Consider the following 14,775-nt stretch of genomic DNA (forward strand, 5'->3'; position numbering starts at 1 on the left):
AGGCGCTGACACAGCAGAGAATACTTAACAACATTACATCTGATGCCTGCTGTTACGATTTCATTTTACAGATGGGAAAACCGAGGCACAGAAAGGATAAGCAGTGACCAGGGCAGGATGAGAAGCCAGTCTGTTGGGTTCCAGGGTCTACAGCCCTGACTACCACACCACTCTACCAGTGGTCCGTCAGTGGACTGCACCCCAGTCTGGCTCAAGTCTGTGTCCTGGCACCCGCAGGGTCTGTACTGGAGTGAAAGGCATGGGGGGTGAGGAGAAAGGGAGTGGGCACCCAGCTTGTAGACCTTAAGGTCTAAGCCGATCTCTACCTTTCGAGGCCTCGGGGATCCGGCTTCCCGGTTCCTCAAACTCCCGCAGGGAGCGCACCCAGAGGTTTCAGGTCGGGGCGCCCCAAGGCCACGCGGGGAGCCAACAGGAGAGGGCTTGGGAGCCAGGGACCCGGGTCGCCTCGACCCCGGCAGCCCGCAGTTTCCCCGCCTCCCCCTGCCCGGGGCAGCGGGCAAGAACCCAACCCGGCGCCCCCGCCGCTCCCCCTCCAGCTCTTGCCGCGGCCGTTCGGTGCCCGGGACGGGGGCCCGGCCCCGCCCGCGGGCGGGAGGGGAGAGGCGGGAGGAGGGCGCGCGCCCACACCCCGCCCCCGCCCCCGGAGCCAGCCTGCGGAGCCCGCGGCCAGGGCGGCGCAGACCGGCCCAGCCACTCGCCGGGGCTGCGCGCCGGGACGCTCTGCCGCCGCCGCCGCCGCCGCGTCCGCCCTGCACCCCCAGCTCCAGGGGCTCGCGGAGAGAAGGTAACAGCGAGCCGGCCCGGGGGTCGTCGGCCCGGGGCGGGCGTGGACGCCGGCAGGGGATCCCAGCGCCCGCGAGGACTTGGCACCCTCCTAGGCTCCCGGGGCCAGGGGCAGGGGAGGGGGGCCAGCCTGCCAAAGGCGCCCCGGGTGCCATCGGGCAGGGCCCGAGCGCTGGCCTCGGGAGCCGCGCGCGGGCGCTCCAAGTTTTCGGGTTGTTTTGCAATGTTCCTGGCGGGCGGAGCGGGGCAGAGAATTGGAAGGTAAAACGGGTTGCGGGAGGAGGGGGCGAGCCGAGGGCCGTCTACGCTCCTTCCTGCCCTGGGAAAGGAAGGGAAGGAACGGGGAGGGGGCTGTGTGTCGGAATGTCGGGCCCCTTGGCGAGGCCCGCGCGGAGAGCGGGAAGTGGGGGGAACCGCTGGGGAGATGGACCAGGCACCCTGCCCCCTCCCCAGCCGCCGCATTCCAGGCCGGAGCAGCGGGTGAGGTCATCCCGTCCGGTTCCCCTCGAGCCAAGGCAGCCGACTGCCCCCTTCCCCGCGGAGCGACCCTCCACATTCTAACCGCATGTCTCCCAGAGGGAATGTTTTCCGGCTAAAATCTTTCCCGGACTTCCAATCCCAACTGCCCTCGAGCTTGTTCTATTCTGGCTAAGCCATTCAAGACCCGAGAAGTTTGAAGTCCATTTTCTGGACCGAGAAACTGAGGCTCAGATTGGCGAAGACGCTGGCTCAGAGGCCATAGCTGCAGGAAGCGCGGCGCAGGGACTGGAACCCAGGACTCGGGGAGACTCTGCCGAAAGCCAGTCAGCCTCAGCCAGAGGCTGATTTGGTGCCAGCTTGGAGTGTTGGGTCAAGAAACACCTCCCCCATGTCCCCTTCCTGCCTTGTGGCCCATAGTGTGCCCTCCTACTGTCCCCCTTGGAGTCCTGAGAACAGGGTCTGCGCTGAGACTGCACACAGCTCGCTACCCTCGAAAGAGGCCCCAGTTTCCCCTTCTTGAAGCCGCTGGACTTTGAGGGGCATGGGAACGTAGCCTTCAGGGAGTTAACCCCTTATTCCAGAGGCCAGAGCAGCTCTAACCAAGACAAGGTCCCGCTGTCCTGGTCCTGGGTAGGGGTGGTGTCACCCCTTGCGAAAGGGGGCCTGTGTGCAGCGAGTGGCCTCCAGGATTCCAGGTGGTGCCGATAGCGGTCACCGCAGCCTGCAGGTAGCCCCAAGTGAGTTTTAGGTGCGGTGTCCCATCTCAGCCTTCCTTCTGCCCCATCCCCACGAGGCGGTCAGACAGCCCTTGGCCTCCTCCGACCGCACGTGCCTGCACAGCGGCCCCTGTTGGCCTCTCTGAATGCATGGTCCCGCTTCCGGCCCCGGACTTTGTCCTTGTGGTCATTACTGCTATTGAGTAAGCTCCTACCAAGTACCCAGGCCTGACTATTCTCTACAGGGTAGACACGAGGGCTCCTGGGACACTGAGGCTGCACAGTGGCCACTCTAGCTCAGGTCACAGGCACTGAATCTGCAGAGCTGAGTCTCCTGCCTCCCAGGCCTGCCCTTTCTGTGCTCAGCCTCCCAGCATCCGCCACAAAGCCTCCAACAACTCTTCCCTGCGCCACTGTAGTCTTCACCCACTCCCCTGGCATTTCTATTGATGTTGGTAGAATCCTGAGGAGATACCCAGACACACCACTTTTTTTGCTTTCTGACCTGGGGCAAGTCAGTCCCCTTTCTGTGCCTCATTTTTTCCATCTATAAAATGGGTGTTCATGAGCATTAGCACATAGTGGGCTGGTGGGGGAGATAGGCCGTGTTCCTGGACAACCAGAGCCCTGTTTACTCCAGGGCCAGGTGGAGCATACCTGAAAACCAGCAATACCCTATGGTCAGTGCCAAGTGCCAAATAGCTGCCATCAAGTGTCCCCAGAATGATAGTAGCATAAGGATGTTGGGTTTGAACCCAGCTTCAGGATCCATGGGTTTAATTATAGCATCTTCCACTCTTAAAACTCCCCTGGGAGAGGACCAGCCTTTGGTCCTGGTCTTGTTTTCCACGTGGGAAAACAGATCCCCAGGAGCAGTGCCCTGCCCTCGGCCCCACAGCTCTGCAGGTCTCTCTACAGCAGTGGGCAGGGTGGAGATCTTTTGGAGGTGCCCAGAGGCATTTGGAGGTGAGATCACCACAAGATTGGGGCAGAAGCTGGTCTCCTAAGTCAAAGTGGCCATGGGGTTTGGGTCTGGGCCAGAACCCCTTTTGCTGAGAAAGGAGGGGCTGCTTCAAGAAGAAAGGGAGTTGGGGGCTGGGGAGACATGAGTGTGGCCACAAAGCAGACACAGTGACCCCTTCTCGTGACATTTCAGAATGACCTCCCCCCCTGGAAAATTCATTCCTCATCTCTGCAGAGGTACCCATGCCAGGTACCTGCCGCGTGACTTTGGCCAAGTTCCTTCTCTCCAAGCCTTGGCTCTTCCTATAAAATGGGCTTTTCGGGGCTGCTGGAGAATCAGATGACATCATGTAATGACCAGCCAACTGCAGAGCACTTCATAACTTCAGCAAACATTCCACAAGGACATCTCCGTGCTGGGGGTGCCAGGGAAAGAGATGATTCAACCACCACCGCCACCCCCCCCCCAGATGGGGAGGAGTTAGGGTTAGGGGTGGATCAGATGGTGGGAAGGGAAGAGAATGTAGCCAAGAAAACAAAGCAAGCTTTGTTTTATTGCCTTCTTTGTTTTTATCTTGTTATTTAACCTATTTTGAATTTCAAATAACATTTGAAGGGCAATATTGAGATTTTTATGCTTGGAGGTGGCAGCAAAATTTTAAAAAAAACAAAACAAAAAATGTTGGCACTCAGATCTAGGCAATCTCCTTAAGGATCATTATCAACTTTTATCAGCTGAGGTCCAGGCCTGTGTAGGTAGGTGACTTACCCAAGGTCACACTGTGAGGCCACTGAATCCTCCACCTCCCCTCACTTGGAAGGTGGCAAGAGGTAAGCCTTTGGCATAAAGTATCGCAAAGAACTCCTGTGATTAAACTCGTATTGATTTGGCACTTGCGGTGTGCAGAGCCCAAGCCGAGTGCTGGGAGGGAGGGAGGAAGCAGGGAAATCCAGGCGGCTGCCCCACCCTCAGAGTGCGTTGCTGACCTAAGGAGACAAGCCTGGGCCCCACGAGCCAGTAAGTCTATGTGAGTCAGAAGCTCCGAGTTCAAGTTTCTGCTAGCTCTCTTGATGTGATTGTGGACAAGTGTGGCCCCTCTGGGCCACCGGGAAACCAGGTGTGGGACCATAGGCTCATAGATGTCCCCCAGCCTATACTTTCTATAATGCTAGACAGGTTGCGGTCGGAACAAGAGAAGCTTAGAGAAGGCTGGGACCAGGGAGGGAGTGTGGGCGAGAGATCAGGAGGGGAGGGACCAGGCAAGGAACAGCTTTTGGCACCAGCTGAGCTTTTTCTAAAACTTGTTCCCTGGTGACAAGGCCTTTTACATCAATTTGAAAAACGATGATAATGTTCTTTCCTACGGGCCTTCTCAGAGCCTTGAATATGCTCAGGCATGTAGTAGACAGCTGGAAAAACCACTTTTGACCACAGGAGCCTTTTTCCAGGAAGCACCTTGAAGGCGAAGGATTCTGAGGAACCTCTGCACGGGCTGTTTACACAGCAGTTCACAAAGCCTTCCCTGTGCACCCCCCCCCCTCCTGGCCTCTGACTGGAAGACAGTTTACCCCACAGAGAAGGGAGGGGACTTAACTCAACCCACCAGCAGGAGGCAGTGTAGCTTGAGGCTCCTGGGCTCTGGGTTTGGGGGCCCTGCTTCACCGTGGCCTCCTGTGTACCTGCCGGCGAGTCTCTTCACCTCTTTTCGTGTCAGTTTCTACTAATATAGAGCCTCGCTCGGGGCTGCTGTCTGGGTGAAATGAGTGATGAATGTAAGCCATTGGCACTTAGTAGGTGCTTTATTGATAGGCCCTGTATAATGACCATTCATACTTTTTACCCCTACACATCTGCAGCACACAGCTCTGAATTTTTTTGTGCTCCCTTGCAGTCTATACCTGTTCAAAGGCAACCACAATTCTGATTTCTATCACTGTTATTTCTGTTCTGCCTGTTCTTAAATTGCCAGTCCATGGAGTCATGCAGCATGTCCTCTGCGGGTCTGCTCAGCATTTTGACCGTGATCCCCATCATTTGTTCTCTTTAGGTGTTATTATTTGGACCCAGGATGCCCCTAGGCTCACCCCTACTTTTTTCTCTTTCTTTTAGGTCTACATTTGAGGCACTTCTCTGGTCTTGGACAGAACATTGACAGCTACTTCCACGGGGCTGGGAGACAGGCCTCAGGGAGAGACGAGCCATGGACCCCCCACAGCTTCAGCAATTGGGGGCAGCACCATAGGCGAGCAGACGGGCAGCCTCAGCCCACCCCCTTCCACGCCACGCAGGAGGAAGCTGAGAAGTGGACCCTCAGCCCAGGCCACCACCCTCTTCCCCAGGCCCCCGGTGGGCATGGACCAGCAACTGTGAACAGCCAGAGCCAATGCCGGGCCCCCAGGGGGCCGGAGGAGCCCCAGCCATGAACCTGGGCAAGCTCTCACCCGTGGGCTGGGTGTCCAGCTCGCAGGGGAAGAGGCGGCTGACTGCAGACATGATCAGCCCCCCACTGGGGGACTTCCGCCACACCATGCACGTGGGCCGTGGTGGGGATGTCTTCGGTGACACCTCCTTCCTCAGCAACCACGGTGGCAGCTCCGGGGGCACCCACCGCTCACCCCGCAGCTTCCTGGCCAAGAAGCTACAGTTGATGCGGAGGGTGGGGGCACCGCCCCGGAGGATGGCTTCCCCACCTGCGCCCTCACCTGCTCCACCCGCCATTTCCCCCATCATCAAGAACGCCATCTCTCTGCCGCAGCTCAACCAGGCCGCCTATGACAGCCTCGTGGTGGGCAAGCTCAGCTTTGACCGCAGCCCTGCCAGCTCAACGGATGGCCACTCCGGTTACGGTGAGAGCCTGGGCTATTTGCCCGTTTTTCAGATGCGGAGGTCCAGAGGGTTCGATGGGTCAGCCAAGCCTTCAAGTGAGCTCTTTTCTCCATAGTAATTTGGTCTCCACGGAGGTCAGGCCCAAACCCCAGACCATGGATGGGGAGGGGGTTACTGGGTGAGAACCAGCTCACTCCCCAAAACACACTGAGATTGAGAGGTGAGGAGATGAGGTTTGAGTTCTGCCTGCCCCTAAGTTACCTCCCCATCTCAGGGCCCTCGGCTGGGCCAGCCCCCTTCTTCTAGCCCCCTTCAATGGAAGCAGCCCCCTTGTGTCAGAATGATGTAGTAGAGAGACTAAGAACCAGGGCTCTGGATTCAAATCCTGGTTCTGCCTGATTTCCAGTGACCTCTGTAAGGTCAAGTCCTGCCTGTATAAGGGGTCCCTTAGGGTCATTGCTAAGTTTCAGTGAGGTGATACACATATCATATGTGGCCCAGAATCTGGCACATAGTAGGTGCTCAGGGTACGGGAGCTGTTGCTGTGTTGTTATTTGAACAGAGGTTCCTGTAACTTGACAAACTTGGAAAAACCACTCACATGGACAGAAGCCAGAGCCTTCCTGCCAGGGTGGGGCGTGGCAAGTGCCGCCTTGGCTCCTCCTCTGGACAGCTCACCTGGGAACCAGAGCCCCTGCTGCCACCTGGTGGCCATTCCCTGCACTGCGGCTTTGCCCCTCCACCAGAGGCTTCCTCCAATGCTCCATCTCCAGGGGGTGCTACCCACAACCCCCAAAGGGCTGGTCCACACTCCCCCTCACTGTGTCTCAGGCCTAGTTGTCCTGGAGCCAGGGGCTGGGACAAAGGACCTTTGGAGGGGGTCTGCCTGTCCTTTTGGTCTGTTATTTCTATGCAGTCTGATCCTAGCTGCTGGTTCCATCCCTGTGCCCACAAACCAGCCCATGTGCTGTGGCTTCACCTGCAGCCCTCAGCCACTGTCATGGCAGGGGACCAGGGGTCATGGCCAAGTTTAAAGTTGGGGCTGAGAGTCAGGAGAGTTGAGCTTCAGGCTTGGCTTCAGCCTATCAGACCCTGGCCCTGGGCAAGCCCTTCCCCTCATCCCAAACTGAGTCTCACTTTCTTCACTTGCAAAATGGGAATGAGAATTACGTCAATTTCCAGGGTTGACAGGAGGATCACACATGAGAGGACGGGGTTCACCGTACTGGAAAAATGGGAGAAACCGAGGCCAGAGCAGGGAGTGGCTTACTAAAGGCCACATCGCAAGCTGGGATTGGTCCTGGCTCTCCCTTCCCCAATTCCTGGTTTGGGACCCCAGCCATGACCCTGGTCCCTGTTTCTCTTTTAGGCCTGGACTCTGGTTTCTGCACCATCTCCCGCCTGCCTCGCCCAGAAAAGCCCCGTGACCGAGACCGTGATAGCACCTTCCCCTCTGAGCCTGAGCTTCGCCGCTCTGACTCCCTCCAGTCCTTCCGCCTGGACCTCGACCTTGGGCCCTCTCTCCTCAGTGAGCTGCTGGGGGTCATGAGCCTCTCAGAAGCCTCTGCAGCTGAGACCCCAGCCCCAGCCTCTGCTGCAAATCCCCCAGCCCCTGTCGCAAGCCCCCCAGCCCCTGCCTCAAGCCCACTACCCCCTGGACACTGCCCCAATGGGGTAACCGCTGGGTCAGGCCCAGTGGCTGAGGCGACGGCCAGCCCGCTGGGAGAACGTCCCTGTGCACCTGCTGACGTAGTCCCTGGCAGGCGCTGGGGAGCAGGCTGGGGTGGCAGCCAAAGCAGCCGCCACTACAGTGAGATGGATGCTCGGCGGGAGCCGGTGGGGATGCTGCCCCAGTCTCGAGCCTCTTGGGAGAGCCTAGATGAAGAGTGGGGGACAGCCCAGGCAGGTAGCAGGGCCTCTGTGCCCAGCACGGTGCAAGCCAACACCTTCGAGTTTGCTGATGCTGAGGAGGATGATGAGGTCAAGGTGTGAGTGGCTGGGCATGGTCCCAAGACCCTTCCCAGCCTCGGGACACTGCCTAAGAACAGCCCAGGTGCAGAGCCAGCCCCTCACCTGACAGCTGGGTCCTGCCGACAACAGGCAGGAGAACCCAAGTTGTCCCCAGACCCCTCCACACCTCTGCAGGACAGACATGGGAGGGAGGCCAGAGACCAGGCTTGTTCTGGGACCCCGGGATTCCCATGAGCCCTGCAGGACTGATCTGCCTCCCCCCACTGCCATTCTGGACCCAGTGGCCATTCCTTGGCACCCCACCTCCGTGCCACCCCCACTGGCTGGAGGGCCCGGCCTCACAGTGCAGCCTTTGTGCTGGGAGAGCTGCCCTTGCTGGATGGGGGTGGGGAGCACACCACATAGAGCCTTTGTCTCCTCTCCCAGAGGGACCACCTGCCCCAGCTCATCCTGGAGCTGCCCTCAGCAGGGTCCCCGCTTCCTCCCTGAGACCCCAGCCCTCCTAAGGCTACTTCCCAGCATTCCCACCGCCACCCCCTCTTGCCCCAGAAGCCTCTGAGGAAACTCAGGTGTGACCTCGGGGAAGGGGGCACTCCCATATTCCTGTGCAACCTGCCTCTGGGTCCTGATTAAAAAAGGCTTTTTTGATAAAAGATGTCCTGCAAAATGCTTGAGGACCTGGGAAACCAGCATCACCGCCACCTGCTTGAATACCCTCAGCACTGGGTTTGGAAAGTCAAGGACTCTCCCACAGGGTCCCCAGTCAGGGGAGAGGCTGAGGCTGGGGGTAATGAGTAACCAGGCTGGAATGAATATTCCTGTGATAAGAGGCCCAGGTGGGAGCCCTTATCTGCAGTTCCGGGCACAGCCCCTGGCCCAGGTGCCGGGAACCATAATCCCACAGGGCAGCTTGGCACTTGCCCCAGTGACAGAGGGGACGGGCAGGCAGAGGTGGTGGCTTAGAGGTGTTCAGGAGCACGTCCCATCCCCCACTGGGCGGTCCTGTGACCTTGTGTCTCCCGGTCTCCCCGTCAGTATCAGGAGGGTGCTGGGAGCATTAAAATAGTGGAAAACAGCAGATCCTACCACAGGAAGACTGTAGAGGTGGATTCTTTTATTTGTTCTTAGCCTTGGCGGGGGCCGGCGGGGACGGGGCTGGGAGCTGCAGAGGGGAAGCCGTGCCCCTAGGGCTGCTGGTCTTGAGTGAAGGTGAGGGGGGGTGAAGCTCGGGCTAGGGAATTGGGCGCCAGGGTCTTGCGTACTGGCGAGGGGCTGCCCTCATTCTAACTTGAAGGAGGAGATGGTGAACCCGCCTTGAACGCTCAGGTAGCTCAGGTGGCTGTGGCCCAGCCTGTTGGGAAAGGTCAGCTCGTGTCCGTCTGGCAGCTTCACCTTGAATTTGTTGTCCTCAAAGGTCACAACGATCTGCGTGTGGTGGGAGGGAGGGTGTCAGGGAGGCAGGAGGCACCCTGGGAACAGGCCAGGGCGGTGCCTGGTGTCTCCCAACAGTCCTGGCCCGTATAGAGGCCAGGGTGCCCCACCATCCTTGATAGCCTCCTCAGGCCCCTTCCCCCTTTGGCCTCACCTTGACCACTGACCCTTGGCTGAAGCACATGTGATCATCTCGTTGCTCCTGTCCCCAGCTGCCATCCCGTGAGTTGCAGACAATGGTGGATTCGCCAAAGCGTGGGTTGAAATGCAGGTTCAGTTTATCTGTCCCCTGGCCCAGATTAATCACAAAGCTGCAGGGGAAGGGGTAGCAGGTGAGAATAAGGGGGCAGCCCTGGGTAAAACAGCTTGGGTCGCAAGATCTTGGTTGACCACAAGCTGGACAAATCTCCAATGGTTGTGTTAATAGAGGTTTGTGCCTTAAAACAAGGGAGGTGACAATTTGATCATACTTGGCACTGGAGCATCACATTCCACTTAAAGAGTACAGAAGCTCTTGACAGCTGGGTAATTAATAGAGACATTTTAGAAATTGAGAGTATCTGTCCTGGTGAAGGGAGGAGAATTGCTGTTCTCAGCCATCTGAAGACCTATTCAGTTTAGCCATAAAAAGGTTGTACACCTAAAGGGATGAGCTCCCTGTCATTTGAGGTATATGCAACTGGGTTGTGTGATCTCTTGGGAGGATCACTACAGGGGTCTGGATTAGATCTTCAGGGTCCCTGAGAGGGGGGCATTCTGAGTCATAGGGTGCCTTCATTGGGAGGTCTCAGACCAGAGGTATCCCACCTTGCTGTCACCTTGAAGGACCCAAGTCAGAGAAAGGGTAACTTTCCTCTTGGCTCCTACCCGATGCATCTGCCTGCCTCTCCCAACCAAAAGTTGATGGAGATCAGTCCCAATAAATGTAGAGGCTTTGTTCTGCACACAGGAGAGCCCACTGCTGAGCTGTAACACCCAAGGTGGAGAAAAGCATCTGATTCTAATGGAGAGGATGCCATGCAAACAGTACCACTTGGCACCCCCTAGTGGTTGTCCCTGGTTTAATGTGTGTGAAAGGGCAGCCTCTGACCATCAGCTGGGTCAACAGGGTGGTGTCCCTAGTCGTTTGCGCCTTCAGTAGAGGCACCCAACTCGCAGAGGACTGGGCAGAGTGGTGAGGTTTCTCCACTTGCCCCTTCAGTCTCTATCGGGGCCAAGGAATTGAGTATATGGTGTCCGCTGTGGATTCTGTATGTCTGCAAGCCTAGCCTCAGATGTGAAGGCAGGCCCTAACAGAGGAGCCAGCAGGGGTGTGGGAGGGGCGTGAGAGCAAGCAAGAACATACAGTAGGTCCCCTCAGAGTGGTCTGAGGTCACTGTCATCTTCTGACCATTTCACAAGGCTGCCCTGCCTGCCCCACATCCCCAGCCTGGTTCCAAGTCTGTGGGCAGTCCCCCCGCCCCACCCCCACCCCACCTGCCCTCTTGCTTGCCCACCTATCAGCATCATCGGCGATCTTGCCCTTGATCTTCAGGGTTGACCCCACCTTCATGTCCATGTTCATGATCTCAAATTTCCCCTGCACAAACAGAGAAACGTACCACAAAAATCCATCACACGTGTGCCCAGCGCTCTTCTGCTGGTGAAGCCCATTCAGGAGCCTCAGCCCAACCTGATCTGGCCACAGGCTCACTCTCCCTCTCCCCCATGAAGGCACTGGGCTAGGAAGGGAAGAGCCAGAGTGCTTGGATCAAATCTTCCCAGAGCCCCCACCCACCCCTGGCCCATTTGGCTTCACTCTTACCCACCCCAGCCTGACAAGAATAGCTGGATCTGGAGACGCAGGGTCCAGCTGAGGGAACCTCAATTTACCCATCTATGAAATGGATAGAGTGGTCCCCACTGACCTCACTGTCCCCAAACGTGTTCAAGTGATGAGGTGCGGTGCCTTCAGCAGAATTCCCCAAACAAGGACACATTTAGTTCTTGCACAAATTTGGAGTCATTTTACTGACAGAAAATGACTTGTATCACAGGGAGGCAAAGCTGGGGTAGGGGTGGGGGCAGATAGTGGTCAGGGTCTAGTGCGGGCTCTGCCCCTAACTGGCCAAGTGACTAGGAGCCGGCTGTGCCCCTTTCTGGACCTCAGCTCCCCACTCTTTAATATAAGAGATTTGCACTATGTGGTCTCTGAAGAAGGAGGAAAGAAAGGGAAGGGGTGAGACAATCAAGGGAAGGAGAAAGTCGGGCAAGTCTCTGAGCACAATGGTCCTCCCTGCGAGGCAGACATGGGGGGAGCACTGTGCCCCCCACGCTGGACCCTCTCTTCCCCTCCACGCCCTGCACCCCACCTCTGCTGACTTGAATGGTGTCTCCCAAAAAAGCCATGTTTACCTGGAACCTGAGTGTGACCAAGTTGAGATGAAGCCACAGTGGATTAGGGTAGGCTCAAATCTGATCTGACTGAGGGAAATTTGGACCCCAAAACACAGACACACAGAGAAGGCCATGTGAAGACGAAGGCATAGACTGAAGGGATACAGCTGCAAACCAAGGAATGCCACAGATGGCTGACAACCAACAGAAGCTAGAAAAGACAAGAAAGAATCTTCCCCTGGAGCCTTTAGAGAGACCATGGCCCTGCCAACAGCTGGATTTCAGAACTCACACCTCCAAACTCTGAGAGAATAAATTTATTATGGCAGCCACAGGAAACCAATACACCATCTAATCGTCAGAAGACACCGTCTGTGATCTAATTACCCAAATGTAGGAGACTGAGGTTCAGAGAGGGACAGTGACTTGCCCAAGGCCACACAGCAGGCTATGGCAGAGCAGGGTTTAGAATCAAAGAATCAGGGAGGGACCTCAAAAAACATCCACTCAACTCCCTACAGATTACAGAGTGTGATCATGAGCAATTTAATCTTCCAGCCTCAGTTTCTTTATCTTCATAAAGCTCAGTAGACATTAGCAGTTGTTACTATTACTGCTATTAGTATTACTGATGAGAAAACTGAGGCTAGAGGGGGAAAGAGGCTCAGAACAATGGTAGGGGGAGCAGAGAACCTCGATGCTGAAAGGCTATGGAGATGATATGTCCGACATCCACACAACAGGGGAAACAGAGGCTGGGAGGGTCAGCAATGCTTTCCTCCAGCACCCACCCCACCCCGACGCAGGGGAAGACGTGAAGGGATGGAGGAGGTGGGCAATGCAGAGTCCAGCATCCTCACCGACATGGTGGCAGCTCCTGGAAGAAGCTCTCGGTGACTCCTGGAGGGCTGGGCTCAGGGTCTCATGTCACAGTCCAGCTTATATCCTAGAATATTACACATTAACTACCCCAAGGCCATAAATGGGGACTTTGGTCCCTTCTGCCAGAGTGTCTCTCCGCCGGCATCTCCTGGTCCCCAGAACAAACAGGCAGGAGGTTCCTCACCCTCGCCCAGCCCATCCAGCCCAGAGAATCCTCCTGGCCTCCTGCCAGCCTCCCACCTTCTCTCAGAGCCCTAAGGGACATGGCCCTGGAGCAGCACTGGACTGGGTGTCTGGAGCCAACACAAACCAGATGAGCTCGGCATGCCACCCAATAACCCTGAGCTCTGCTTTTTTGCCCTTAAACAGAGAGACTTGCTTTGCAAAAATCTCTATGCTTCTATGATGTCCCGATTCATTTTGAGAGGCTTTTGTTTTGTTTTCTCCCCTCACGCCATGATTCTTCTGATTGTACATGCAAGTTTTAAAAGCAATAGGTGGAGTCAAAGAAAACGTCTAGAAATATCTACAACAAACTGGCGGTCAGAGGAGGGAGTGGGAGGGTTGGGGGAGGAGCTGTGGGGACTGGGAGTTCAGTGCTTTGCTCATTTCATCTACTACTTGTGTAATTGACATGCTTACTATAGGCAATTAGTGATATTAAATAAAGAGAAAAACGACCACCCTCCCCCAGGATGGAGCCTGCCTACTCGATCTGCACATTTCCTTCCTCGCGATTTTCTACAGATTTGTATCATAAACATCCCTATGCCTCTGCCATTTTTGCTCCTGCTTCATTCAGTAAACATTAAAGCCCACAAATCTATATTTCAGAACTATATTTTAATGGTAGTGAAATAGTCTACCTTTGAATGACTAAATTTATTCAACCAATTCCCTTCTGTTGAACACTTACATTAATTCGAAGTGTTTGCTATTAAAAATGCTGCTGCATTAAATTAATTGCACATAAGGTTTGGCAGCATCATGACAACTTCTTTAGGGCGGCTTCCCAGAAGCAGAATTTTTCTAGAGCCCTGGTTTGGCAAGTCAGAAGGTTTTCCATTAGAGCTGGCAGTGGCCACTCTGGGTGGGGTGCTGGGAGGCCAGCCCTGCCCAGAGCCCTTCGGTGCCAGGAGCTGACGGATGGCTCACTGCCCAGCACTCACATAGGACACCACCTTCAGTCCCCTGCCGGCCCAGAGCAGAGAGTGACTTCCTCATTTTACCCACAAGGAAATCGATGCCTGCTTGATCTTTCTCCCAGGGCCATTATAAAACCCAAGCAAGATAAGGAGTTTTAAAGTGCTTTATAAATGGAAATTCGAATCAACAGAAACTACACCTTGTGGAGGTGATATTTCTCTGATTACAGTCATAATTCTAGCTCACTGTAGAAGGTTCTGGAAAGTACACAAAGTAAAAAGAACTTAAAAGTTCATTTGTTTTAAAACAACAATATCCACTGGATAGCACAGGGAACTATATTCAATAGCTTGTAATAACCTATAATGAATATATTTATCTAACTGAATCACTATGCTGTACACCAGAAACTAACACAACATTGTAAATCAACTATACCTCAATAAAAAATTTTAATTGAAAAATACTGAAATTAAAAAATGAAACATTATATATACTTTTTTTAAAGTTTGGTTTAGAAGAATGTTTAAAGACAGGAGAACATGACCACATTTATGAATTGTGCACTCTTCTGTGTGTATGTTTTACATCAATGAAAGATTTTAAAAATAATAATAAAGGAAAGGAAAAAAAATCACTGACACTCACATCTCCAGTCTTGTTCTCTGTGATGCCTACCTTCTGGAGGGTATACACCTTACAAAACACTTTCTCCAGCCCTCAGCACAATAAACTCAATCAATTCTGAAGGAGATCTTTATTATTACCCCATTTTTCAGATGGGGAAGAAAGGTTCCTAGGCTTTACATAGCTAGTAAGCAGCCTAGCTTGCCTTGTCTACAGACCCACTGCTCAGATGACTGCCAAGTCCTGTCACACGGCCCTAGCAAAAAGAATATTAGACGTTCGGGAGTATGATCTTAAGCCCTTTGTGTGGTGACAGCCTCTGAGATGACCCCCAGTGATTCCTACCCCTTGTATACACCCCCATGTATAATTGGCTCCCCCTTGAGTGTGGCTGGACCCGGTGACTCGATTCTAACTAACAGCATACTAGAATCCCAGAACAGAATACTAGAAGATTAGGTTACAGAAAGACTGATTACAAAAAGACTGTTTGCTCACTCTCCCTCATTCTTCCTCTTGCTGCCCTAGCTCTGAGGGAGGCACACAAGTGAA

General features: G+C 54.9%; 2 protein-coding genes across 3 annotated transcripts; one reads left to right on the forward strand and one right to left on the reverse strand.

Moving 5' to 3' along the window:
- The first annotated feature begins 650 nt into the window (after positions 1-650).
- On the forward strand, positions 651-8,851 carry CDC42EP1 (CDC42 effector protein 1). The gene is made up of 3 exons (XM_074375513.1): positions 651-805; positions 5,074-5,810; positions 7,160-8,851. Exons 2-3 carry the CDS (start codon positions 5,348-5,350, stop codon positions 7,780-7,782), a joined length of 1,086 nt encoding a protein of 361 aa, XP_074231614.1. The 5' UTR covers positions 651-805; positions 5,074-5,347; the 3' UTR covers positions 7,783-8,851.
- A 4-nt stretch (positions 8,852-8,855) lies between these two features.
- Positions 8,856-12,503, reverse strand: LGALS2 (galectin 2). Of its 2 annotated transcripts, none has more exons than XM_010960340.3 (4): positions 12,429-12,503; positions 10,689-10,771; positions 9,347-9,503; positions 8,856-9,186 (listed from the first exon to the last, which is right to left on the reverse strand). In XM_010960340.3, exons 1-4 carry the CDS (start codon positions 12,432-12,434, stop codon positions 9,040-9,042), a joined length of 393 nt encoding a protein of 130 aa, XP_010958642.1. In that variant the 5' UTR covers positions 12,435-12,503; the 3' UTR covers positions 8,856-9,039. The 2 variants fall into 2 exon arrangements, with proteins under 2 accessions (XP_010958642.1, XP_045376636.2); XM_045520680.2 differs by lacking the exon at positions 12,429-12,503 and adding an exon at positions 11,100-11,121.
- Positions 12,504-14,775: the final 2,272 nt, after the last annotated feature.

Source organism: Camelus bactrianus, chromosome 12, assembly GCF_048773025.1.
Source record: "Camelus bactrianus isolate YW-2024 breed Bactrian camel chromosome 12, ASM4877302v1, whole genome shotgun sequence".
Classification (NCBI taxonomy): Eukaryota; Metazoa; Chordata; class Mammalia; order Artiodactyla; family Camelidae; genus Camelus; species Camelus bactrianus.

Coding starts and splice junctions, on each gene's coding strand:
- CDC42EP1 (XM_074375513.1), top strand. CDS start 5,348: ATGCCGGGCCCCCAGGGGGCCGGAGGAGCCCCAGCCATGAACCTGGGC. Junction 5,811..7,159: donor GGATGGCCACTCCGGTTACG/GTGAGAGCCTGG, acceptor TTTCTCTTTTAG/GCCTGGACTCTGGTTTCTGC.
- LGALS2 (XM_010960340.3), bottom strand. Junction 9,504..10,688: donor ATCGCCGATGATGCTGATAG/GTGGGCAAGCAA, acceptor CTTCCCCTGCAG/CTTTGTGATTAATCTGGGCC. Junction 9,187..9,346: donor GCCAAGGGTCAGTGGTCAAG/GTGAGGCCAAAG, acceptor CACCACACGCAG/ATCGTTGTGACCTTTGAGGA.